Source organism: Oncorhynchus nerka, linkage group LG2 (assembly GCF_034236695.1).
Source record: "Oncorhynchus nerka isolate Pitt River linkage group LG2, Oner_Uvic_2.0, whole genome shotgun sequence".
Classification (NCBI taxonomy): domain Eukaryota; kingdom Metazoa; phylum Chordata; class Actinopteri; order Salmoniformes; family Salmonidae; genus Oncorhynchus; species Oncorhynchus nerka.
This window is the reverse complement of record NC_088397.1, coordinates 57,532,148-57,559,071: the sequence shown is the minus strand read 5'-3', so window position 1 is coordinate 57,559,071 and position 26,924 is coordinate 57,532,148. Positions and strand designations below refer to the sequence as shown.

Genomic DNA, 26,924 nt, shown 5'->3' with positions numbered 1-26,924 from the left:
TTTAAGTAATTGTCTCTTCCAATTTTGTGGAATGGCCGCGATGAGTTGGTTAGAATTTTGTCTTATACCTTCATACACTGTTGTTAGTTGCTTGTGTGACATCATTTTACCGGCCTTGTTTACAATGTTCTTCATAAATATTATACCCTTCTTGTACATTTTTTCCCAATATATACAATACCGTTCAAAAGTTCGGGGTCACTTATAAATGTCCTTGTTTTTGAAAAAAAAACATGAAATAGCCTTCATGGAATAGCCTTCATTTCTCAGAACAATAATAGACTGACTAGACTGACGAGCTTCCGTAGAAAGTTTTTTGTTTCTGGCCATTTTGAGCCTGTAATCGAACCCACATATGCTTATGCTCCAGATACTCAACCAGTCTAAAGAAGGCCAGTTTTATTACTTCTTGAATCAGCACAACAGTTTTCATATGTGCTAACATAATTGCAAAAGGGTTTTCTAATGATCAATTAGCCTTTTAAAATAATAAACTTGGATTAGCTAACACAACGTGCCATTGGAACACAGGAGTGATGGTTGCTGATAATGGGCCTCTGTACGCCTATGTAGATAGTCCATAAAACATCTGCAGTTTCCAGCTACAATAGTCATTTACAACATTAACAATGTCTACACTGTATTTCTGATCAATTTTATGTTATGTTAACAAGGACATCTCTAAGTGACCCCAAACCTTTGAACGGTAGGGTATATATTTTTTCTATCAGTACATGGAGTTTAGCCATATTATTAGCTGTAATATTAGATATGCCTTTTCTGGAGGATGAAATTGAAATTGTACCCAACTCTGTATGACTTCTTTTTAAAAGGACGATACTTTAAACAGGGATCCATTGTCAATCCACCTAAAATGTAAAGTTTTCATCTGCAAAAAGGCAAAGAGCCCAATCTTAAACAATGGATGGGCCTCTCTTAGTCGAAAACCAGTTTGGATTTAGATACAATTTTGGTACAATGGAGGCTTTATGAGAGAGATTTAAAGCCTTACTTTCAAAACTCATTTTCATTATGTAAATATGCTCGTTTAACTTCATCTGGTTTGCCATTCCAAATAAGTGAAGTATTTTTGTTCTCGCATGGTTTGAAAAGGACTCTCCCGGAGTCATTAGAGCCATGAAGAAATATGTAAACTGTGATATCACTAGACAATTAATCAGGGTAATCTTCATGTAAATGGATAGGTGTTTCCCTCACCACATATTCAAGATTCTATCTATTTTGTAAAGTTTTCTATCAAAATGTATTGTTGCAACTTCGCTCAACTTTCCAGGATATGTACACCAAGCATATTGACTTTACCATCCACCCATTTAATCGGGAGACCATATGGCAATTTAAAGTTTGTGTCTTTTAGAGACCAAATCCTTAATATAGTACACTTATCATAGTTGGGCTTTAGTCCAGAGAAACTGGAGAAATGATCCAGTTCCTTAATGAGGCCCTTCAAGGTTGAAGATTGAGGACTCAAGAGAAAACTTGAATCATCGGAGTACATTGATACTTTTGTCTGTAATCCAAACATGTTTAGCCCTTTAATGTTATCATTAGCCATAATAAATAGGTATGGCGACAGAGGGCAACCTTGTTTTATACTTCTTGACAATTCAAAGAAGTAACCATTATTTATTAGTTTATATTTAGGGTTGTTGTACATTACTTTAACACATTTTATTAAAGATTCTCCAAAGTTGAAAAATCCAGGCACTTGTAAACAGATTCTAGACATACTGTATCAAAGGCTTTCTCAAAATCTGCCATAAAGATTATACTGTACCTGGTTTCCCTGCACTCTCATTATCTTCCATTATTTCTAGTAGTTGTCTAATGTTGTCTCCAATATATCTTCCTTTTAAGAATCCCGTCTGATCATGATGAATTGTTGTACATAACTGGTAGGACCTTTTTTATTCTATGAGCAATACGTTTTGCTTCGCAACATTGAAGGGGCCTCCAATTTTTTTATGAGACAGAGTCTTTGTATTGCCCCCCTGGCTCCTGCTTCAGTAGGAGAAAAATCAGTCCCTCTGTTTGTGTGTCCGACAGTCTGCCATTTATATATGAGTAATTAAAACATGATAGTCATGGATATGTCAGTAGTTCATAAGAAGTTGTACATATCTCTATTGGAATGCAATCAAGACCAGGAGTTTTCCCCGTCTGATAGAAATCAATTGCCAACCATAGCTTGTCATGTGCAATTAATACTTCACAACAATACTTTTTTTCTGTTGCAGATAGTTTAATCTATTTTTGGGGGGAGAAGGATATCACAAAACTCATCGTCAAGTGAGGTTGAAGGACCTTGACAAAAGAACAATTGTTTAAAAAATTGTACTTCCTCATTAAAAAAAATCTCTGTTGGTGAGATAAAGATTTCTCCATCATTTGCAAAAAAAGATTTGTAGGATCTTTTTGGTTGTGTAACTGAGTCAGGATTGTAGGCCTCCTTGCTTGCATAAGCTTTTTCAGTTCTGCCCACAAATTTTCTATAGGATTGAGGTCAGGGCTTTGTGATGGCCACTCAAATACCTTGACTTTGTTGTCCTTAAGCCATTTTGCCAGAACTTTGGAAGTATGCTTGGGGTCATTGTCCAAATGGAAGACCCATTTTCGACCAAGCTTTAACATCCTGACTGATGTCTTGAGATGTTGCTTCAATATATCCAGACAATTTTCCTGCTTCATGAAGCCATCAATTTTGTGAAGTGCACCAGTCCCTCCTGTAGCAAAGCACCCCCACAACATGATGCTTCTACCCCTGTTCTTCACGGTTGGGATGGTGTTCTTTGACTTGCAAGCCTCCCCCTTTTTCCACCAAACATAACCATGGTCATTATTGCAAAACAGTTCTATTTTTGTTTCACCAGACCAGAGGACATTTCTCCAAAAAAGTACGATCTTTGTCCCCATGTGCAGTTGCAAACCATAGTCTGGCTTTTTTGTGGCTGTTTTGGAGCAGTGGCTTCTTCCTTGCTGATCGGTCTTTCAGGTTATGTCGACATAGGACTGGTTTTACTGTGGATATAGATACTTTTGTACCCGTTTCCTCCAGCATCTTCATATGGTCCTTTGCTGTTGTTTTGGGATTGATTTGCACTTTTCGCACCAAAATACATTCATCTCTAGGAGACAGAACGCGTCTCCTTCCTGAGCGGTATGATGGCTGTGTGTTCACATGGTGTTTATACTTGCGTACTATTGTTTGTACAGATGAATGTGGTACCTTCAGACATTTGGAAATTGTTGCCAAGGATGAACCAGACTTGTGGAGGTCTACAATGTTTTTTTCTGAGGTCTTGACTGATTTATTTGGATTTTTCCATGATGTCATGCAAAGAGGCACTGAGTTTGAAGGTAGGCCTTGAAATACATCCACAGGTACACCTCCAATTGACTCAAATGATGCCAATTAGCCTAGAAGCTTCTAAAGCCATGCCATAATTTTCGGGAATTGTCAAAGCTGTTTCAAGGCACAGTCAACTTAGTGTATGTAAACTTTTGACCCACTGAAATTGTGATACAGTGAATGATAAGTGAAATAATCTGTCTGTAAACAATTGTTGGAAAAATTACTTGTGTCATGCCCAAAGTAGATGTCCTAACCGACTTGCCAAAACTATTGTTTGTTAACACGAATTTGTGGAGGGTTTGAAAAACGAGTTTTAATGACTCCAACCTAAGTGTATGTAAACTTCCGACTTCAACTGTATATGGAGGGATATGTTGATGATCTGATCACATTAAATTCTTAATCAATACCTTTTTCACTTTTGGCACCATAGAAAAGGATACCAGAAAATTATCAATCCGACTAGCTTGATTAAGTCTCCTCCAAGTATATCTTATGAGATCCAATTTTTTGAGCCTCCAAATAGCCGTCAATTCCAATGTATCCATAATTATCATAATCTCTTTGAGCGCTAGAGGGTGATAGTTGGTAGTATGATAGCCTTTATGGTCTATTTACGTACTTAAAAATGTGTTGTTGTCCCCTATCATTACAATAGAGTTATTTGTATCTTGGAAACTAATTTGATTATTATAAATATTTTGAATCGTCATTATTCGGTCCATATAGATTTATTAGCCATAACTTTTTATCTTCAAGTAGTACATTCAAAGCAATCCATCTTCCTTTTGGATCTAGTTTAACAGACTGCACCTCAAGATCTAGATTGTTTTTTATAAGAATTATGTCACCTTTTGAATTTCTTAGCACCGTGACAGAAATAGATTTGACCATGCCACTTTTTTCCCAAGCCACTTCATCAGAATGTACCGAATGATACATTTCCTGTAAACAATAAATAACGTAATCCTTTTTCTTTAACCATGTAAAAACTGCCCTTCTTTCCCTATTATCGCCAAACCATTGGAATTATAGCTTGCTATACTCAATTCACCAATTACCATGTTGGACTCTATTTGACAAACTTACCACTATCCTAGTCACCATTTTGAGATACTTATCCATACCTACCAGTGCCACCAGAATCAATACCTGTCTGTTGTCCATGTAGCTGTACCATGATAGATGCCCTGCTAAACATACTGTAGCCCCAACTGGCTCTAAGTAGACCTCTAGTTATCCTACAATTACCCTCCCGCAAAAACCTTCCCTTTCCCAAGTAGAGATGTCGTCCCTGTGACTGACAGACCACCCCCGTACACATAGATCCTAGGGTCCTTAAGAGGTTGGGACACTTGAAAAGAGCACAAAGTGCCACTTACAGAACAAAACCAGGTTAGTAGCCATAAGCATGTCTAACCTTTTCGCCTCGGTTATACTATATGTAATTATTAAATTTTTATACGCATACATTAATTTCTTCCCACAATTGAAAAATAATAATGTAGGCACTTCCTACAAAGGATTGTTATCTTTATCAAGGACAAGCAGTAGAAAAATCAACATTTAGGCATGCAGAAATTATTTATTTTATATTACAGCTTGTGATTGCATCCTGTATGGTCCCTAACATCATTACTCTATAGAAACGTCTGTTTGATGCATACAAGCACACGCCCCATCCACACATACACATCTACACCTCTCCCCTTCCACCAATACCCCCACCTACACACTCACACAGGCCCTCATGCACACACATACACAAACAGTTGTTTCATCCCCAGAGCCTAGCTCAAGAGTAGACTTGCTATGTGAATGCATATACCATTGTAGTTGTTTGAGAGGCGTACCAAAATTGGGCAGGGATGAGAATATTTGATAAGCCAATGTATATTCCTGGCTGATGGAGATTGGATACCCCCCTTCCCCAAAACACACACTCACGCTGGTCCCCTGTGGAGACCCTTTTCCCCGGCACCCTCTGTGCAGTCAGACCATTATGATGCTGTGCTGCCAAGGCCACAGTATTCTGCCCCCTCCCTGATTGTCAGAATGTGACCATCCCCCAAAGGGTTACAGCCAGTGTTCCCAGCACTGCCACTACCTTGGTGGGGTACTCCACCACAATTCCCACCGGCTATCATTTATGTCTTAGATAATAGGGTTGTTGGCTGTTAGTCGAAGACACATCAAAGACACATTCTACCTGTAATGAAGGTTAACCCTTTACCAGAACACTCTATCACAAGGCTGACATACAGCTTACTGCAGCATTTACCTACATGAAGGTATTCAAGACAATACAAATAAATAACATTTACCTGGGGATATGCACTGCTTGTCATTGGACGATTCGATGCCTGCTCCAATCAGGTTCATTATCTTGTCAATCTGAGGAGGAGCAGAACAAACCAGATATGGTTACCCTAAGATTCAACAATAGCACTATTAAACATATTCATCATTTCCATAACACAAATAAATGTAATATAGTATATTTTCAGAGTCTGTAACCTTATCCTTTACTGCTAACATTTCTTAAGACAGGCCAAATCCTTGATTAATAAGCTTCAACATTTGCTCATACATCTCCTGTCTGTATGTTTACAGACAGTGTAATGTTGATTGAACATGGAGGCTGACTGAGGAGGAGGGCTGAAGATGGAGGAGGGTTGTTTAAGAGTAACATGCTGACCACACCGCTTGTGTCGCGTGTGCGAGCATTGCAAAATAAATGTACACAAACATGTTATTCAATCATTTCTCCCACACTGCTCGCGTGCGTCAACAAGTGTCTACATAGCCAGGCGCTAAAATAGAACTTGTTTCTACCCTCTACTTTTTTGAACATTTTGTTAAAAATCGCGCAACATTTCAGCGCCCTGCTACTCATGCCAGGAATATAGTACGTTCATATGGTTAGAATGTGTGGATAGGAAACACTCGGACGTTTTTAAAACTGGTTAAATCACGACTGTGGCTATAACATAACGTGCGTTACATCGGAAAGCGCAGGAAAACCTGATCACAGAAAATGGAAATAAATATCCTTGCGCCACTTCCAGCAATTGTTCACAGTGAGCCGAATTAGATAAGACCGAGCATTCAACTCCCACAGCATCCCCATGTTGTCTAGAGTCTTGTGAATTGAATCATCTTTGATTCTTGGTTGAACCGAAAGAGGGGAACCACTTACCTCCAGTCTCCGCCCAGATCATTTGGAAGAGCTCTCTCGTGAAATTTTTTCCAAGACGACAGCTAATGATTTTTACATCGCCTCCTGATGATTTTTATCGCTTATTAACGTTTACTAATACCTAAAGTAGCATTACAAACGTATTTCGAAGTGTTTTGTGAAAGTTTATCGCCTACTTTTTGAATTTAAAAAAATGACGTTACGTTGTGAAATCGCTGTTTTTTTCGTTTATCACACAGTCTACATATAACGATATCTTGGCTTTATATGGCCCGATTTAATCGAAATAAAGACCCAATAGTGTTTATGGGACATCTAGGAGTGCCAACAAAGAAGATGGTGAAAGGTAATGACTGTTTTCTATTTTATTGTGCGGTTTGTGTAACGCCGAAATGCTAATTATTTTGTTTACGTCCCCTGCTGTGCTTTTGTGTTGTAGTGTATTGGTGCATGCTATCAGATAATAGCTTCTCATGCTGTCGCTGAAAAGCATTTTAAAAATCTGACTTGTTGCCTGGATTCACAACGAGTGTAGCTTTAATTCGATACCCTGCATGTGTATTTTAATGAACTTTTGAGTTTTAACTAATACTATTAGCATTTAGCGTAGCACATTTGCATTTCCAGAGCTCTAGTTGGGACGCAAGCGTCCCGAGTAGAGGGAAGAGGTTAAGAGTAACATGCTGACCACACCGCTTGTGTCGCGTGTGCGAGCATTGCAAAATAAATGTACACAAACATGTTATTCAATCATTTCTCCCACACTGCTCGCGTGCGTCAACAAGTGTCTACATAGCCAGGCTCTAAAATAGAACTTGTTTCTATTTGTGACGCTTGACGCGCCGCAAGTCCCGCCTCATCCATCTCCTCATTGGTTTTTATGAGCATATTCTCACATGGGTGATTGAAAAATGTACTGAGGTCCACACTTCTGTTAGTGGTGGTAATGCACCTTAAACTTGGTTGCCAACTGCCATATAAAGTCCAATGAAGAAGAAGAATCCTAAAGGAGAGATTACTAGAAACAAACTTGGTTTACCCTTTTATCTGTGGATTAATTGTCAGAGGAGAGGGCCTTGTGCATTTCAGGTGAAATAACAACCCAATGTTTATATCCCAGGACAAATTAGCTAGCAACAGCAAGCTAGCTAGCTAAATTGCCATAAATGTTTAATGCTTTTCAAACTGCCACCAAATTTATATAGTTGGTTCAGAGTTAATTTTGATATTCCAACCTGCGTGCCCTGATCGTGTCTGGTGTGGGTGGACAAAATCATCATACGCACGCGGACACACGCGCACAGACACATGTGCACAAGCGGTCTGGTCAGCATTTACACAAAAATGTTGGTAGTGTTTTAATGGTTATTCACACTCCCTCCACCACTCAGCAAAAACACAGCGGGGTAATAGGTTTACTCACAATTTAAAGCGTTTGAACCTTGTGTGCACGAAGCACAGGGGAAAGTGGCAGGGCAAATAGATCTCTGCAAAATGACCTTTATGAGATTAAATAAGGCTCTCTGCCCCTTCTCTGAACAGAAAGGGAAAACATGCAGTATACAGAGAGAAAGAACAAGTCTGCCTGGGGGTTAACACAGAACAATACAGCAGATTATGGACCTAAAACCTCTTCTCTCTTGAAAAAGAAAGGATCATAATGTATCTTAATAGCAAAGTCAAGAAGAATATTGCAGTAATATTGCACAGTTTAGCCTTGTATTTTTTTGTGAGAACTGGTGTGACATTCTCCAGCACCCTTTCCTCTAGACAGACTGGGATTATGGGAAGAGAGCTTCTCAGAGCCATGGAGGGAGCTAACTGTACACTAACTGTTCAAGTGGTAGCTAATGCCATAATACAGTGCTATCCTGTGATTAAATCTGTATTGTATACAACTATAAGAGGATGAAAATCTGAATTTGCTTTCACTAATTACACTGGAGACAAATAAAGGGCTATTTGATGCAATATTTAGTATTTGAGAAGTCCTATGCACTTTGCTGGTGGCATAAACACTCAGGAAAAGCCTTGATTCATTTAGAAGTCAGACACGTGGGACGCATGGCAGCTCCCTACAGCGATACAAACCTTACATATTCCACTTTGAATTAACCCAGTTACATTCTATATCACACACATACCAGCACCACATTGCCCATAGTGCACCTTATCTCGGCCCAAAAGCAGCTTTTTGAGCAATTGCATCTCATTACAATTAAAGAGGTAGATTATTTCAGCCCGAGAGTAATAGAATTAAGGCTACATAACTGTCCCACATCATCACTCTTTCCAGATGTGCAGGACATCAGTTGAGAACAAATCGGTGGAAAATGTGTACAAAAAACTAGTCAATGTAGCTATCATAACGCATAACATAATATATGATTTTTTAAACTGAATTGTGAAATGTCTTACAGTAGAATGCACATATGCACTATTTTCCAGTAAGCTCGAGTGGCAAGCCTTTGATTAGTGTGACAATGAGTGGGAATAATCAAGTATGGTGACTAGAGGTCGACCAATTAATCGGAATGGCCGATTAAATAGGGCTGATTTCAAGTTTTCATAACAATCGGAAATTGGTATTTTTGGGCGCCGATTTTGCCGATTCTTATTTTTTATTTTTTTATTTAACTAGGCAAGTCAGTTAAGAACACATTCTTATTTTCAATGACGGCCTAGGAACGGTGGGTTAACTGTCAGCTCGGAGGATCCAGTCTTGCAACCTTACAGTTAACTAGTCCAACGTTCTAACCACCTGCCTCTCATTGCATTCCACGAGGAGCCTGCCTGTTACTCGAATGCAGTAGAAGACAAGGTAAGTTGCTAGCTAGCATTAAACTCTCGGGTGGCGCAGTGGTTAAGGGCGCTGTACTGCAGCGCCAGTACAGCGCCAGTACGCCTGGGTTCGCGCCCAGGCTCTGTCGTAAGCGGCTGTGACCGGGAGGTGGCCTAGTGTCGCCCGGGTTAGGGAGGGTTTAGCCGGTAGGGAAATCTTTGTCTCATCGCGCACCAGCGACTCCTGTGGCGGGCTGGGCGCAGTACGCGCTAACCAAGGTTGCCAGATGCACGGTGTTTCCTCCGACACATTGGTGCAGCTGGCTTCTGGGTTGGATGGCGCTGTGTTAAGAAGCAGTGCGGCTTGGTTGGGTTGTGTATCGGAGGACGCATGACTTTCAACCTTCGTCTCTCCCGAGCAAGTACGGGAGTTGTAGCGATGAGACAAGATAGTAGCTACTAAAACAATTGGATACCATGAAATTGGGGAGAAAAATTGGTCATATTCAACAAAAAAATAAAAATCATAATCACTAGTTAACTACACATGGTTGATGATATTACTAGTTCATCTAGTGTGTCCTGCGTTGCATATAATCGATGCAACGTTGGGGGATGATTTAACAAAAGCACATTTGCGAAAAAAGCACAATCGTTGGACAACTGTACCGAACCATAAACACCAATGCCTTTCTTAAAATCAATACACAGAAGTATATATTTTTAAACCTGCGTATTTAGCTAAAAGAAATCCAGGTTAGCAGGCAATATTAACCAGGTGAAATTGTGCCACTTCTCTTGTGTTCATTGCACGCAGAGTCAGGGTATATGCAACAGTTTGGGCAGCCTGGCTCATTGCGAACTAATTTGCCAAAATTTTACGTAATTATGACATAACATTGAAGGTTGTGCAATGTAACAAGAATATTTAGACTTATGGATGCCACCCATTAGATAAAATACGGAACGGTTCCATATTTCACTGAAAGAATAAACGTTTTCTTTTCGAAATGATAGTTTCCGGGATTCGACCATATTAAATGACCAAAGGCTCGTATTTCTATGTTATGTTATAATTAAGTCTATGATTTGATAGAGCAGTCTGACTGAGCAATGTTAGGCAGCAGCAGGCTCGTAAGCATTCATTCAAACAGCACTTTCGTGCGTTTTTCCAGCAGCTCTTCACAAGCACAGCTCTGTTTATGACTTCAAGCCTATCAGCCTAATGGCTGGTGTAACCGATGTGAAATGGCTAGCTAGTTAGCGGGGTGCGCGCTAATAGCGTTTCAAACATCACTCGCTCTGAGACTTGGAGTAGTTATTCCCCTTGCTCTGCAAGGACTGCGGCTTTTGTGGAGAAATGGGTAACGATGCTTCGAGTGTGGCAGTTGTCGATGTGTTCCTGGTTTGAGCCCAGGTAGGTGCGGGGAGAGAGACGGAAGCTATACTGTTACACTGGCAATACTATAGTGCCTATAAGAACATGCAATAGTCAAAGGTATATGAAATACAAATGGTATAGAGAGAAATAATCCTATAAATACTATATTAACTACAACCTAAAACTTCTTACCTTGGAATATTGAAGTCTCATGTTAAAAGGAACCACCAACTTTCATATGTTCTCATGTTCTGAGCAAGGAACTCAAACGTTAGCTTTTTTACATGGCACATATTGCACTTTTACTTCTCCAACACTTTGTTTTTGCATTATTTCAACCAAATTGAACATGTTTCATTATTTATTTGAGGCTAAATAGATTTTTATTGGTGTATTATATTAAGTTAAAATAAGTGTTCATTCAGTATTGTTGTAATTTTTCATTATTACAAATAAAAAATAAATAATCGGCCGATTAATCGCTATCGGCTTTTTTAAAATATTTATCCTCCAATAATCGGTACCGGTATCGGCGTTGAAGAATCATAATCGGTCGACCTATAATGGTGACCACAAATAAATATATTACATTATAAATATTATAGCACAGTTATGAAGTCAAGGGCCTGTTGATGGACTCTGTTAAATCAATTGTGCTCCTCTTAAAAGTGATCAGACTGTATTCAGGTGGGATCTATATGCTAATCCTCTTAGTGGGCACTTCAATCTCTGCTGCTGTCACACTGTTCTGTTACCCACATCAAGGACCCAGGGAGAAGACCTGTTGGGAAGCTTACCCTAACCAGGGCCTCTCATGGGTCTATCGCTCAGGATTAAATCTGTATAGTAATGTATAGTATCCACATTATTTTTAATGGGAATTTAACTCATTTAAGACAGTCAAGCCACAGCTATTAATTTAGCTAAGTCCCCATATGAACAAAAGTTAATTGGTTAATTATATACCCATCTGTGTAGATCATGACGAATCACTGTCAGCTATCAGCTTTGAGCTGGATAGCCATTAAACTACTTTACCAATTAGCAATTAGGAGCCTGGACTGTAAATCCCTTTGCCAGATTGAATAGCAGCAGCTCTTTATGGAACTTTTCTCCTGCCTTTCTCAGTATCTAGGCACAATAAGAATGTGTGGTCCATAAGTATTGCCTATTCACTGCAGGTACACTACAGTTCAAAATTTGAGGTCACTTAGAAATGTCCTTGTTTTTGAAAGAAAATCATTTTTTTGTCCATTAAATCAAATTGATCAAGTTGATGTTATTTTAAATGGACCAAAAATGTGCTTTTCTTTAAAAAATAAGGACATTTCTAAGTGACCCCAAACTTTTTAACTGTAGTGTGTATTACAAATGAACGGTGAAGTTTAGCCATCAGGAGGTAATATGAGGCAGGGGGTTAAGCCAGATTGGTATGTAACAGGATCACTAATGCAGGACAGGCCACAGTACAGACTAATAGACTGATGGTGGAACCAAGAGGGCACCTCAAAGACGGGAGTTTTTTTATGGATCTCATTGCCATGCCTGTTTCACCTATGGACTATGTTCACAGCTGAACTGTCCATTGGCTCCATGCCTAGATGACGAGAGGAGAGACTTTTAATCAGATGTTCAATCAAGCATATTTGCTCACATGCCCGACACAGCCTGCTCTCTGTCAGTCTGGCGCAGTGGGATGAGGACATCAGGTGGATGTGTTTCGCTGGGTGAGCCAATGCAGACCCAATCTGTCAGGTGAGTTTGTCAAACTAGATATTATAAATAGATCTCTGCCCCAGCTAGCCACATGAATTATGGAAGGACTTAAACCAGCATATGTGCTGAACATGTTAGTCTTTCCAAGCTGAAATTATTTTCAGCCAGCGCCCCAATAGACTAGAGCCATGTTAACACAATGAGGGAAATGGACGAGAGCATGCCACAACACACTTATACGCACGCAGGAGCAAACACACAATACAACCACAATCATCTCTCTGATATAAAAAGCTCATTTGAAGTACTCTCACTAATGAATGGAGATGTTCAAAGCATTACTAATGAGTGGAGGTATGGAGATATGCAATCTTTAACATGTCTGGTTCGGACACTTGTTCCTTTAAAGAATTTAACAAATGTGCTCAAGATGTAAAGCTGTTGATCATTGATGTCATCAAACCTGTCATTAGCATACCGTGTGATGATCCCTTGCTTGCTAAAGTGCTTTCCCGCATGGAGGACCACTCTTATGCTTAAACGCCCTCAATATAACCCTTACATCAAATCAAATAACTGGGACAAGCATAGGGCAGGCTAATGACAAGAAATTACAAATATACCAGTAAATGACTTCAGACAATTATGAACAGTGTGTGTGTGTGTGTGTGTGTGTGTGTGTGTGTGTGTGTGTGTGTGTGTGTGTGTGTGTGTGTGTGTGTGTGTGTGTGTATGCGTAATAGACCCGGGCTCTGGACTGTCTGAGGGGGACGGGCCGTTGTTAAGCTCATTATGAGTATGTCTGAGTAAGTATTTGTCCCTGCGTCCTCTCCCCCATCCTGCTCCAAATGAATCCCTAAAATCTACACGAGAAACAGACACACGGGGGCAGCTGAAAAACAGGATGCCCTTGAGAACAGGACACCCCACCCAGCCGGGCCTGAGTAAACAGTATTGTCAGGGAGCAGAGAATAGAGGGGAGAGCAGAGAGAGGGCCGGGGAACTAGGGAATAACAGGGGGAATGGCCACGGGGGGAGACACTGCTGAGCCAAAAGAGGCAATAACCTCTATCTAGACTAGAGTTCAGCACAATGCATCTTTAGACCAGGATGGAATCTGTATACATACAGTAAGCGCTGAGGCTGGGGCTCTGTCCTGTATTAGCCTTCCAAGAGAGCAGGAGAAACAGTGGGAACAGGGGAGACATTGAACCATGCATGGGCTGACCTCTGGGAAGCAGTCTGGCTGTATCTGGAGTGACATTCCAAGCCCAATTAGCCATTTGTGCCAGTGCTGCTATGGGGTATCGGTGGGAGTGATCAGGCCACTCATGCGTTCAGCACTTGCCTGCAGGCATTCTGCAGTGACTGTATAGGTAAAGTCAGCGCCACTGCTGCCCCTTCCCCTCCTGCCTCTCACTCTTCTTCCTTCCTCTCTTTATCCCTCATTACAATACTCCCCCTCCTTTCCCCCGAGCTCCTATAGGAGTTAAAAAAGCTCAATTGGTAGCCTGTCTATGCATTAACTCTCCCAGTGCCAATCCCTGCCTCTTCTCCCACCCAGAGAGCCCAGTGTATTACCTCATCCCACTCTGAGGCGAAGGAGGGCGATCTCTCCATCCATTTTTTCCCAGAGCTGCAGTTGGTCACAGAATCACAGTGGCCGTTCAGACCCCCATCCTCTTCACCCAGGGAAGACACAAACAGGTCTGAGTCTGACTTGGAGAGGCTGCGGGTCAGCTTCAGGTCCACCGGAGCCCTCAGCCTGACTGGAGGTACAGACATGGCACCTGGTGACTCCCATGCCTTGGCCTTGGTAGTGTGGACAACCGTGGCATAGATGGGATCAGCGTCCAGGAGGGAGGCTGACATGACTGTTGAGCTGCCTGTGTGGCAGTCTTAGAATCTTAGCCTCCCTGTTCTCAGGCCTCAGGCAGCAGTTTCTCCTCCTATTTCAGCCGCCACTGGTAAGAGTAGATAGTGCTGTAAAACACTGTGGGATCCAGGAGTCTCAGTCTGTGCCGAATTGTTGTTTTCTGGGTGAATTCTGAGAAAAATCCAGACAGAAGAGATGATGTAAGAAACTGTGTGACAGAAAACCGCCTACTACATCCATTCCTGTTTAAAATATATCAAATCTATTCCTGTTTAAAACATGACATCTATTCCTGTTTAGGGGAAGGGAGTATGTAAAAGAGAGGCTTGCTGCTATGTGTGTCCATGGCTCAGATACAATCATCAGGCGCCACCCACTAGTGGTATCCTGCTGCCCTCCCCTTAGTGACTGCTGCCTCAAAGATACTTTTTTAAACATTTTCCTTCCCCTCCCTGAATGTCTTTCGCTCTCTCTCTTCCTCCTTTCTTATTCTTAACCAACATAGTATTGTTCAAATGGATTTTAAACAAACATGGCTAGACAGACTATTCCCGACAGGACATACACAGAGTTTACAAAACATTAGGAACACTTTCCTAATATTGAGTTGCACCCCCTTTTGCCCTCAGAACAGCCTCAATTCGTCAGGGCATGGACTCTACAAGGTGTTGAAAGCAATCCACAGGGATGTTGGCCCATGTTGACTCCAATGCTTCCCAAATATGTGTCAAGGTGGATGGATGTCCTTTGGGTGGTGGACCAGTCGTGATACACACAGGACACTGTTGAGCGAGAAAAACCCAGCAGCGTTGCAGTCTTTTTGTCACCCTCTGAATGACACACATACTGTACACAATCCATGACTCAGTTGTGTCAAGGCTTAAAAATCCTTATTTAACCTGTCTCCTCCCCTTCGTCTACACTGATTAAAGTGGTTTAACAAGTGACATCAATAAGGGATCATAACTTTCACCTATATCCACCTGGTCAGTCTATGTCATGGTTCTTAATGTTTGCATTCTCAGTGTATGGCTGAAAGTAGACACTAGAGTGAAAAAAACAGGAGGATAAACACACACACATTGGTTTTACTATCCAAGTGCTCAAGAAAACATTTATTCCCATTCAAAATATTATTTTCCCTAACCTCTAACCATAACCCTTAAACTAAAGCTAACTCCTAACCCTAATTCGAACCCTAACTCCTAAAATAGCCTTGTCAAAATCTTCCTTGTTTTACTGTCCTTGTGACGACTTTTGGAACCCAAAATGATAGTAAAGTTAGACGAGAGAGAGAGAGAGAGAGAGAGAGAGAGAGAGAGAGAGAGAGAGAGAGAAAGAAAGAAAGAAAATGATCCCAATAAGGCACTAGAATAGAATCAGATTCCACATTTTTCAAGAATCGAGCTGCTTTTTACTGTTCTATAAGGATGCTCTCTCTGTGCTTGTTATTCTAAAACTCATCAAACATAGCGACAGTTAGTAAGTCACTTGACAATTAGTACTCCATTAAAAAACAGCTGCTTACAGGAACTGTAATAGCTTTCAAAAGACCACGTGAAATCCCCATTCATAAGCTTTCCCATACCTGCAAACTTTGTCTGGACTGTATCCTGAGAGGAGCTGCCGTCCCGTTCTTCGCCTGTACTCTGACTCCCTATCGGAGGACTTAGTCTGTCCTGCCCTGATTCGTGGTGGGGATCTAAGGCCTGGCCTAATTCAGACTGACAGCTGGGGTGCCTGCCTGTTCAGAGGGAGGGTTGTCTGGGATGATTCCTCCACCACAATGTGTGCTGTACCACTGGTTCTTGGATAAGCCCCTGCATGAATTAGTAGAGTATATTTTCTAGTCATGATATTTGCTCCATTAGGCATTGCAATGGTTAAAATGGACAAACAGACTTGATGACTTGAGAAGAATGCTGTACAGATCCCACACACTCTCAAATGCTGAACAGTCTATTCATCAAGGGTGGATTCTGACAAAGGACTCTCTTTTAAGGCGTGCTTAGCATTCAGCAGTGCCCGCTGCTCTGCACTGTGTACGCCTGCCCTGTAGTGCTCTGCCCACCTCTTCCCTTTGGGTAGGGCTGGTATGTAAAGTCGTGGCCAAAAGTGTTGCGAATGACACAAATATTAATTTACACGAGGTTTGCTGCTTCACTGTCTTTAGATATTTTTGTCAGATGTTACTATGGAATAATGAAGTATAATTACAAGATTTTCATAAGTTTCCAAGGCTTTTATTGACAATTACATGAAGTTGATGTGTAACGGCATTCCTCCTCCTCTTCTGAGGAGGAGAAGCGAGAAGGATCGGAGGACCAATGCGTCACGTTCTGACCATAGTTATTTTGTGTTTTCCTTGTTTTAGTGTTGGTCAGGACGTGAGCTGGGTGGGCATTCTATGTCTTGTGTGTCTAGGTTGTTTTTCTGTGTTCGGCCTAGTATGGTTCTCAATCAGAGGCAGGTGTCATTGGTTGTCTCTGATTGGGAATCATACATAGGTAGCCTGGGTTTCACTGTTTGTTTGTGGGTGATTGTTTCCGTGTCTGTGTTTTACACCACACGGTACTGTTTTCGGTTTTCACATTTGTTGTTTTTGTAAATTGAAGTGTTCAGTTTGGATTTATTATTAAATAAGATGAACACTCACCATGCCGCATATTGGTCCTCCAATCCTTCTCGCCTCTCATCTTCAGACAAAGAGGAGGAAAACATTACAGCGTGTTAAGTGCCCATAACGTTTTATTTATCAACACAAACTGAACACTACAAAACAATAAACGTGAAACGAACGAAACCGAAACAGTACCGTGTGGCAACAAACACACACGGAAAACAAACACCCACAACTCAAAAGTGAAACCCAGGCTACCTAAGTATGATTCTCAATCAGAGACAACTAACGACACCTGCCTCTGATTGAGAACCATACTAGGCCGAAACAGAAACCAAACATAGAAAAACAAACAGACTGCCCACCCCAACTCATGCCCTGACCATACTAAATAAAGACAAAACAAAGGAAATAAAGGTCAGAACGTGACATGATACAAAGAGTCAATATTTGCAGTGTTGACCCTTCTTTTTCAAGACCTCTGCAATCCGCCCTGGCATGCTGTCAATTATCTTCTGGGCCACATCCTGACAGATGGCAGCCCATTCTTGAATAATCAAGCTTGGAGTTTGTCAGAATTGGTGGAGTTTTGTTTGTCCACCTGCCTTTTGAGGATTGACCACAAGTTCTCAATAGGATTAAGGTCTGGGGAGTTTCCTGGCCGTGGACCCAAAATATCGATGTTTTGTTCTCCGAGACACTTAGTTATCACTTTTTCCTTATGGCAAGGTGCTCCATCATGCTGGCATTGTTCGTCAGCAAACTGTTCCTGGATGGTTGGGAGAAGTTGCTCTCGGAGAATGTGTTTGTACCATTCTTTATTCATGGCTGTGTTCTTAGGCAAAATTGTGAGTGAGCCCACTCCCTTGGCTGAGAAGCAACTCCACACATGGTCTCAGGATGCTTTACTGTTGACATGACACAGGACTGATGGTAGCGCTCACTGTCTTCTCCGGACAAGCTTTGTTCTGGATGCCCCAAACAATCAGAAAGGGGATTCATCAGAGAAAATGACTTTACCCCAGTCCTCAGCTGTCCAATCCCTGTACCTTTTGCAGAATATCAGTCTGTCCCTGATGTTTTTCCTGGAGAGAAGTGGCTTCTTTGCTGCCCTTCTTGACACCAGGCCATCCTCCAAAAGTCTTCACCTCACGGTGCGTGCAGATGCACTCACACCTGCCTGCTGCCATTCCTGAGCAAGCTCTGTACTGGTGGTGCCCCAATCCCGCAGCTGAATCAACTTTAGGAGATGGTCCTGGCGCTTGCTGGACTTTCTTGGGTGCCCTGAAGCCTTCTTCACAACAATTGAACCGCTCTCCTTGAAGTTCTTGGTGATCCGATAAATGGTTTATTTAGGTGCAATCTTACTGGTAGCAATATCCTTGCCTGTGAAGCCCTTTTTGTGCAAAGCAATGATGATGGCATGTGTTTCCTTGCAGGTAAGCATGGTTGACAGAGGAAGAACAATGTTTCCAAGCACCACCCTCCTTTTGAAGCTTCCAGTCTGTCATTTGAACTCAGTCAGCATGACAGAGTGATCTCCAGCCTTGTCCTCATCAACGCTCACACCTGTGTTAATAAGAGAATCACTGACATGATGTCAGCTGGTCCTTTTGTGGCAGGGCTGAAATGCAGTGGAAATGTTTTATGGGGATTCAGTGCATTTGCATGGCAAAGACGGACTTTGCAATTAATTGCGATTCACCTGATCACTCTTCATAACATTCTGGAGTAAATGCAAATTGCCACCATAAAAACTGAGGCAGCAGACTCTGTGAAAATTCATATTTGGTTCATTCTCAAAACTTTTGGCCAAGACTGTAGAGTTGAAGTTGTAAGTTTACATACACCTTAGCCACATACAGTTTTTTACAATTCCTGACATTTAATCCTAGTAAAAAGTCCCTGTCATAAGTCAGTTAGGATCACCGTTTTATTTTAAGAATGTGAAATGTCAGAATAATAGTAGAGAGAATGATTTATTTCAGCTTTTATTTCTTTCATCACATTCCCAGTGGGTCAGAGGGTTACATACACTCAATTAGTATTTGGTAGCATTACCTTTAAATTGTTTAACTTGGGTCAAATGTTTCGAGTAGCATTCCACAACTTTTCCACAATAAGTTGGGTGAATTTTAGCCCATTCCTCCTGACAGAGCTGGTGTAACTGAATCAGGTTTGTAGGCCTCCTTGCTCGCACACGCTTTTTCAGTTCTTCCCACAAGTGTTCTATAAGATTGAGTTCAGGGCTTTGTGATGGCCACTCCAATACCTTGACTTTGTTGTCCTTAAGCCATTTTGCCACAACATTGGAAGTATGCTTGGGGTCATTGTCCATTTAACTTCCTGAGTAGATGTCCTAACCGACTTGCCAAAACTATAGTTTGTTAACAAGATATTTGTGGAGTGGTTGAAAAACACGTTTTAATGACTCCAACCTAAATGTATGTAAACTTCCGACTTCAACTGTACATGACACAAGGGATAACGTTCTAGCCAGAGAGAGAGAGAGCACAATGCTCAGCACTGAACACAACCACCCTCTACAGTATACCATAATACACACTGGGGTCTGACAACTTCAGAATAATGACGGAAAATCTGAGGTGTAAAAAACAAATAATTCATAACCATTATATCAATTTGGAAAGGTTCTGAATGTATAATAAATGTTTACAGAGATGTAATGATGCCTTACCGGTATATTAGAGGAACTACAACAAGCAGAAATACATCTGCTCCATCATCTGGCTGCAGAGCCCCAGGGCAGAGATGATGACTCATGAACACGGTCCTCCAACCAAGCAAAGCACTGCCAGTAAACACAGCAGCACCTTGTAGTAAACACGTAAACAACGCAAGGACCTCTCCGTGTTTCAGTTTGTTGTGTATGCTCTGACTCACAACTGCATTTTAGATTTTGGGGTTCCTAGGCATTTGGTCTCGAAGGTACTTTGCACCTATGTATCCCCAGGCCCTCAATTTACATTTAATAACACGCAGAAATTCCATTACTTCCCTCGTGCTTGAAATCATTACTTCTCTCTGCAAACCTCGTGCTTTACATCATCTGGACAGGCCCCAGATGACCTGCATTCATTCTAAGAAGTGAAAGGGCGCCATTGTGTTATAAAGATATTCAAACAGAGATGTTGTTGCCTTCTGTGTATCAAGCTGTTTGGCTTGAATACAAATCTTAGAACCAAGCTAATTCATACTAGTGAAAAAAGGGGGGAAACAGGTAAAACACTGCCTGGTGCCTACCTCTCAGAGACGCCTTGTATAAAAGGAAACCACACATTTCATTGCAGTTTATTAGAGGGTTATTATGCCTGTGTGCTAAGGATGAGAATTCCATCTTTTAGAATAATTAGAGAATTCCATGAACTCACATCAAGCCTCACTAGGGATTTGGAGAATTTGCCTGGGCCATGACACTGACTTTCAGCCTCTTAGAACTTAGAAGCTCTTACAAAGTCAACCTGTCACATGTACTGTTTCTCAGCACTTTCATTTATAGGCCTGAATGTGGTGCGGTTGAAAAGACATGTTCAAATGTGAAGCAGTAATTCAATTATAATCTGTAAGAGTTCTGTAGGCTTATAATTACTGTTTGAACTGAAACACATTTTTCAAATCATGTTAAATGATTCAACATTGTAAGGAAAATAGTAGGCATATTATCAATCGGGAAACAATATCAAATTACTCTAATCTACAGCAACTCAGACACACACAAAACAAAAAAGATACTGGTAACTGACACTAAGACTATGAAGTCGGAGGTCGGCTCAGATGCTCAACAAAATACATCTACCAGCTCAGAGAGCTCATTCAAGATGGACAGGCAGTCCTGAAAGGCTCATAACCGTCACAAATGGAGCTGACCTCCCAGCAGAGGAATGTGAAGGAGAGCACGCATGGCTGACTGAAGACCCAGCACAAGGACATCTATCAGTGTCCTTTCATCCCAGCGTAGAGATGAGAGACGACAACCCAACAGACCGAGACTGTATACCATGCCACAAATGTCTTTCCTCTACAAAAAGGGTCTGGTCACCTCTGAAAAACTTGTGAATATGTTCATAAACAAAGAGAAGTAAACTGTGGAACTGTGGAAGAGACATACAGTACTAGAGAAAATGATATCTGATATAAAGGTGGACACACACTGATCTTCACAAGGGTTTGTAAACCTTTGGTTAGTTCCTCCTTCCAGTCATCAGAACCTGATAGGGATCCTGTTTAAGGGCTTAAATGGACAGGTATTGGAAGCAATCGCTTTCATTCAAATTGTACAGTAAAGCCAGATGGCCCATCAGACTGGCATGCCTGGAAACTACACCAAATACTGTATCAGTCTCAGACAATGAGATTCATAGACACGATATTAGTCACACTAGCTACTTTAATTTTAATCGACTTGGATTCATGCACTGCTGTTATTGCTTCTGGCCAAATTCCGATCTTTATTTTATTTAAACTTTATTTAAAATTTAGGCAAGTCAGTAAAGGACAAATTCTTATTTACAATAACGGCCTACCAAAAGGCAAACGGCCTCCTGCGGGGACGGGGGATGGGATTAAACATTTTACATTTTAAAATATATAAATATAGGACCAAACACACATCACGACAAGAGAGACAACACAACAATACATAAAGAGAGACCTAAGACAACAACATAGCAAGGCAGCAACACATGACAATACAGCATGGTAGCAACACAACATGACAACATGGTAGCAGCACAAAACATGGTACAAACATTATTGGGCACAGACAACAGCACAAAGGTCAAGCAGGTAGAGACAAAAATGCATCATGCAAAGCAGCCACAACTGTCAGTAAGAGTGTCCATAATTGAGTCTTTGAATGAAGAGATTGAGACAAAACTGTCCAGTTTGTAGAGTTAGCATGCAGCTCCTACAGCAAAATGGAATTCAAAGCACAGCATGGCACCATACCATCATGCAGAAAGGGAATGAGAGGGATAAATACACTGCCGAGGGGGAGATCTTCGTGGGCTATACTCGGCCTTGTCTCAGGGTAGTAAATTGGTGGTTGAAGATATCCTTCTAGTGGTGTGGGGGCTGCGCTTTGGCAAAGTGGGTGAGGTTATATCCTGCCTGGTTGGCCCTGTCCGGGGAAATCATCCCAACACCTCCTGTCTCAGCCACCAGTATTTATGCTGCAGTAGTTTATGTGTCGGGGGGCTAGGGTCAGCCTGTTATATCTGGAGTATTTCTCCTGATTTATCCGGTGTCCTGTGTGAATTTAAGTTTGCTTCTGTGCCCTATGAAAACAATACTAGGCACAGTTTCTTGTTTGTGGATTTCCCATTAGGAGCCAGTGATGACAATGGCTAGTGACAGATTCCAGGGCTCTCCAACTCTGTTCCTGGAAAGCTACCATTCTGTAGGTTTTTGCTCTAACCCTAATCTAGCACACCTGATTCTAAAAATTAGCTGAATCGGGTTAGTAACAACTGGGGTTGGAGCAAAAACCTACAGAATGGTAGCTTTCCAGGAACAGGGTTGGAGATCCCTGGATTAAACACATTCCCTTTTATATTGCATTTGGCGCAGGATTTGAGGAACAACACCACAAAAATGAAAGAAATCTAAAACAGTGAAAAATGACCAAAAAAAAGAAAAAGAGAAACAAATCGGATTAACTATTCCCTTTGTTGTCCTGTCAAATGCTCTTCCTCTGAGCTTTTTTTTTTCAGAACAATGCCAGGTCCACCCTCAACACATTCTGCTGAAATCTATATTGAAAAAACTGCACCGCACAATCCCAATTTAGTTTAGTGGTAGTTTCATTGGTGGTATATTTGAGATAGAGAGGACAGATCTAAATCTAAATAGAAGTAAAGAGAGATGGAGCAAAACCAGTGAAGAGACAAAATGAAGCGCTTGAAGGTATGAGTGATAAAGCACAGTAATTAATCCATACATATTGCTGACGGTTGATGGCGAGGTCACTTTACAGTGATAGACGCCCTTGACAACATGTCATTGATCAAGTGCTTGGAGGAGATATTAAAATGGTGATAATGATATTGGCCACCTTGCATCACTATCACTAAGGTGGCTGTTACATATTGCTGCAGAGATCCTCTCCCTTGCACAGCTCTAGAAAAGTAGTTTCACACATTTCTATGAGCGAAGTGCCTGTATTTTCAATTTCACTCCAAACGGGTATTGATTGACAGAGAAGTAAAAATGTACATGCTCTGTAGAACAGAGAATAAATGTCGCTTGACTGAGAATAAGTGTCAGTCATTTAACAGGGAAACTCAGGCAAAATCTCAGGCAAAAATGGTGTTAACGATGCTAATGTGACAGAGGGTTTGGAATTTCAGTAACAACCATCATAAAGAAGACTGTACCGTCAAGAGATGATGTGAAGGTACAGTATCCCTGTTGATGAGTGATAAGGGTAAGGCTAACCAGATCCTCTCTAGTGCTTATGAAGAGAGGATCTAGGAGACATTGAGAGCATGTGAACTGGGTCAGAGGGAAGAGGCCCAAATCCCACTGCACTCACACTCTAACCCCCACAGTCCCAGGCACTGTGGGCTAGGCAAAAAAAAAAGGAGTATATGTGTGCGTGACTATGATCACAAACAATTGGATTGTGTGCTTGTCATTGTGGCCAATTCAATGCATTTCCGCTGAGGAAAACCCAAATGTGAAGTCATGAAAACTCTTCAAATACAGGCCAAGTTCAAAAGGAAAGAATGCTTCAGAATAGATGGGGAAGAGAGCACAGGAGAGGAAGGATCAGGTTGAAAACTTAAAAACAGCCATTTCCTGGATTTGCTGGTAAGAATATGATAAGAGTGAATAGGAAGTATCTGTGTGATGGCTCAGGCTGGCCATTTCGCAAGGCAGGAATTCACTCACAGGAAGAAACTCGTCATAGCTACTTGTATACAGAGAGGACAAAAAAAATATGGCACGATGTGATAAGGACCTCGATAAAAAAATCCAGGTCCTTCCATATGATGTGAGTTCACATTAACATTTTATTCAGTTAAGTTGTTCAAAATAACAGTGACACTTTTGAATTGAGGACAGCAAAACACTTACAAAGCACTTACAATTGTATGAGAAGCAGGCTTGGGAGGTATACCATACATACCGTATACCGGGATATTTTCGTATACCGAAGGTATGATTTTCAATACCGTCAATTTTGTAACAAAAAAAAGATTATGGTTTGGGGCGCAATAAAGCTAGGGGGTGCTTGCTACACCACTGCGTATAACTATAAGCTAACCATCTAAGATGTGGCAAATCAAATCTTCAGCTATGCATTTGGTTTGCTAACTTGCTAGCTGAGTGGCTAGATGTCAAGATCAAGCTTCTTGGTTACAGTGATCAAGATCCCTGCTGCCTACATGAATTTATTTTCTTATATTTCTAAATAAATAGTGCCCCTTGGGTGCACTGACGGTAATACAGTATACAGTACCCCGGTATGGTACAGGAACTGTGTGAAGGTATGAAAATCTGGATACCGCCCATCCTAAAGAGAAGTCAATTACCCGACAATACATTTGCCTTTTGGATGCCCACTGGCTGTTTATAGCAATCACAGATCATTATCAAATCAAATCAAATCAAATGTATTTATATAGCCCTTCGTACATCAGCTGATATCTCAAAGTGCTGTACAGAAACCCAGCCTAAAACCCCAAACAGCAAGCAATGCAGGTGTAGAAACACAGGGGCTAGGAAAAACTCCCTAGAAAGGCCAAAACCTAGGAAGAAACCTAGAGAGGAACCAGGCTATGTGGGGTGGCCAGTCCTCTTCTGGCTGTGCCGGGTGGAGATTATAACAGAACATGGCCAAGATGTTCAAATGTTCATAAATGACCAGCATGGTCGAATAATAATAAGGCAGAACAGTTGAAACTGGAGCAGCAGCACGGTCAGGTGGACTGGGGACAGCAAGGAGTCATCATGTCAGGTAGTCCTGGGGCACGGTCCTAGGGCTCTCAGGTCCTCCGAGAGAGAGAAAGAAAGAGAGAATTAGAGAGAGCATATGTGGGGTGGCCAGTCCTCTTCTGGCTGTGCCGGGTGGAGATTATAACAGAACATGGCCAAGATGTTCAAATGTTCATAAATGACCAGCATGGTCGAATAATAATAAGGCAGAACAGTTGAAACTGGAGCAGCAGCACGGCCAGGTGGACTGGGGACAGCAAGGAGTCATCATTTCAGGTAGTCCTGGGGCATGGTCCTAGGGCTCAGGTCCTCCGAGAGAGAGAAAGAAAGAGAGAAGGAGAGAATTAGAGAACGCACACTTAGATTCACACAGGACTCCGAATAGGACAGGAGAAGTACTCCAGATATAACAAACTGACCCTAGCCCCCCGACACATAAACTACTGCAGCATAAATACTGGAGGCTGAGACAGGAGGGGTCAGGAGACACATTACACACATTACACACTATTCTAGACTTACAGATTCAATGAGAAGTATCACAATTATAAATCATCATCATTATTCTTTACTGTGTTCATACCAACATAATATATCACCACATCCACTGCACTGGGCCTTTAAAGCGATAGATAGATAGATAGATAGATAGATAGATAGATAGATAGATAGATAGAACGGCGCAGGAGGGGATGGCTGACGTTTTACGTGCTCCTAACCAATTGTGTTATGTTAACGTATTTTGTACACAATGTTGCTGCTACCGTCTCTTATAACCAAAAAGATCTTCTGGACATCAGAACAGCGAGAATTCGTAGGCGAGTGAGAACTCCCACTGCCATCTGTTCTATTGGCCAATGTGCAATCATTGGAAAATAAAATGGATGACCTACGATTAAGATTATACTACCAATGGGACATTAACAACTGTAATATCTTATATTTAAGAGTCGTGGCTGAACGACGACATGGATAATATAGCGCTGGCGGGATTTTCCATGCACCGGCAGGACAGAGAAGCTACGTCTGGTAAAATGAGGTGCGGGGGTGTGTGTCTATTTGTCGATAACAGCTGGTGCACGATGTCTATTATTAAAAACCTCTTGGCGCACCGATCCCTTTAGCGGGATCATTTTCGTCAACATCCTGTGAATTGCAGAGTGCCAAATTCAAATTAAATTACATAAAAATATTTATTATTCATGAAATTACAAGTGCAATATACCAAAACACAGCTTAGTTTGTTGTTAATCCACCTGGCATGTCAGATTTCAAAAAAGCTTTACGGTGAAAGCAAACCATGCGATTACGTGAGGACAGCTCTCAGCAGACAAAACATTACAAACAGCTAGCAGCAAAGTAGATTGGTCACGAAAGTCAGAAAAGCAATAAAATGAATCGCTTACCTTTGATGATCTTCGTATATTTGCACTCACGAGACTCCCAGTTACACAATAAATGTTCGTTTTTTTCGATAAAGATTATTTTTATATCCAAAAACCTCCATTTGGTTGGCGCATTTTGTTTAGTAATCCACAGGCTTGTGCGGTCACGACGGGCAGACGAAAATTCCAAATAGTATCCGTAACGTTCGTAGAAACATGTCAAACGTTTTTTATATTCAATCATCAGGTTGTTTTTACAATAAATAGTCGATCATATTTCAACCGGACGGTAGCCTTTTCAATAGAAGAGAGAGAGAAAAGGTCTCCCTCCAGGCGCTCGCGCATGCACAAATCTGGGGACACCTAGCTATCCGCTGACGCGATGTGATCATTCTCGCTCATTTTTCAGAATAAAAGCCTGAAACTATGTCTAAAGACTGTTCACACCTTGTGGAATCCATAGGGAAAGGAATATGGTTGATATCCCTTTAAATGGAGGATAGGCTTGCAATGGAATAGAGAGGTTTCAGAAAAACAGCACTTCCTGGTTGGATTTTCCTCAGGTTTTCGCCTGCAATATCTGTTCTGTTATACTCACAGACAATATTTCTGACAGTTTTGGAAACTTTAGAGT

The 26,924-nt window shown here is 41.3% G+C and overlaps 1 protein-coding gene across 3 annotated transcripts in view; it reads right to left on the bottom strand.

Annotated features, from left to right (window-relative positions):
- Positions 1 to 16,125, bottom strand: part of LOC115138425 (ankyrin repeat and SAM domain-containing protein 1A-like) — a 71,644-nt gene extending 55,519 nt beyond the window's left edge. Inside the window, exons 1-3 of one of the 3 annotated variants that reach the window (XM_029675273.2) lie at positions 15,915 to 16,125; positions 14,032 to 15,108; positions 5,698 to 5,767 (exon numbers count right to left, since the gene is read on the bottom strand). In XM_029675273.2, coding sequence (XP_029531133.1) covers positions 5,698 to 5,767; positions 14,032 to 14,322 — 361 coding nt within the window. In that variant the 5' untranslated portion in view covers positions 14,323 to 15,108; positions 15,915 to 16,125. The remainder of the gene's footprint in view (positions 1 to 5,697; positions 5,768 to 14,031; positions 15,109 to 15,914) is intronic. The other 2 variants (XM_029675280.1, XM_065000368.1) reach the window with 2 other exon arrangements.
- Positions 16,126 to 26,924: the final 10,799 nt, after the last annotated feature.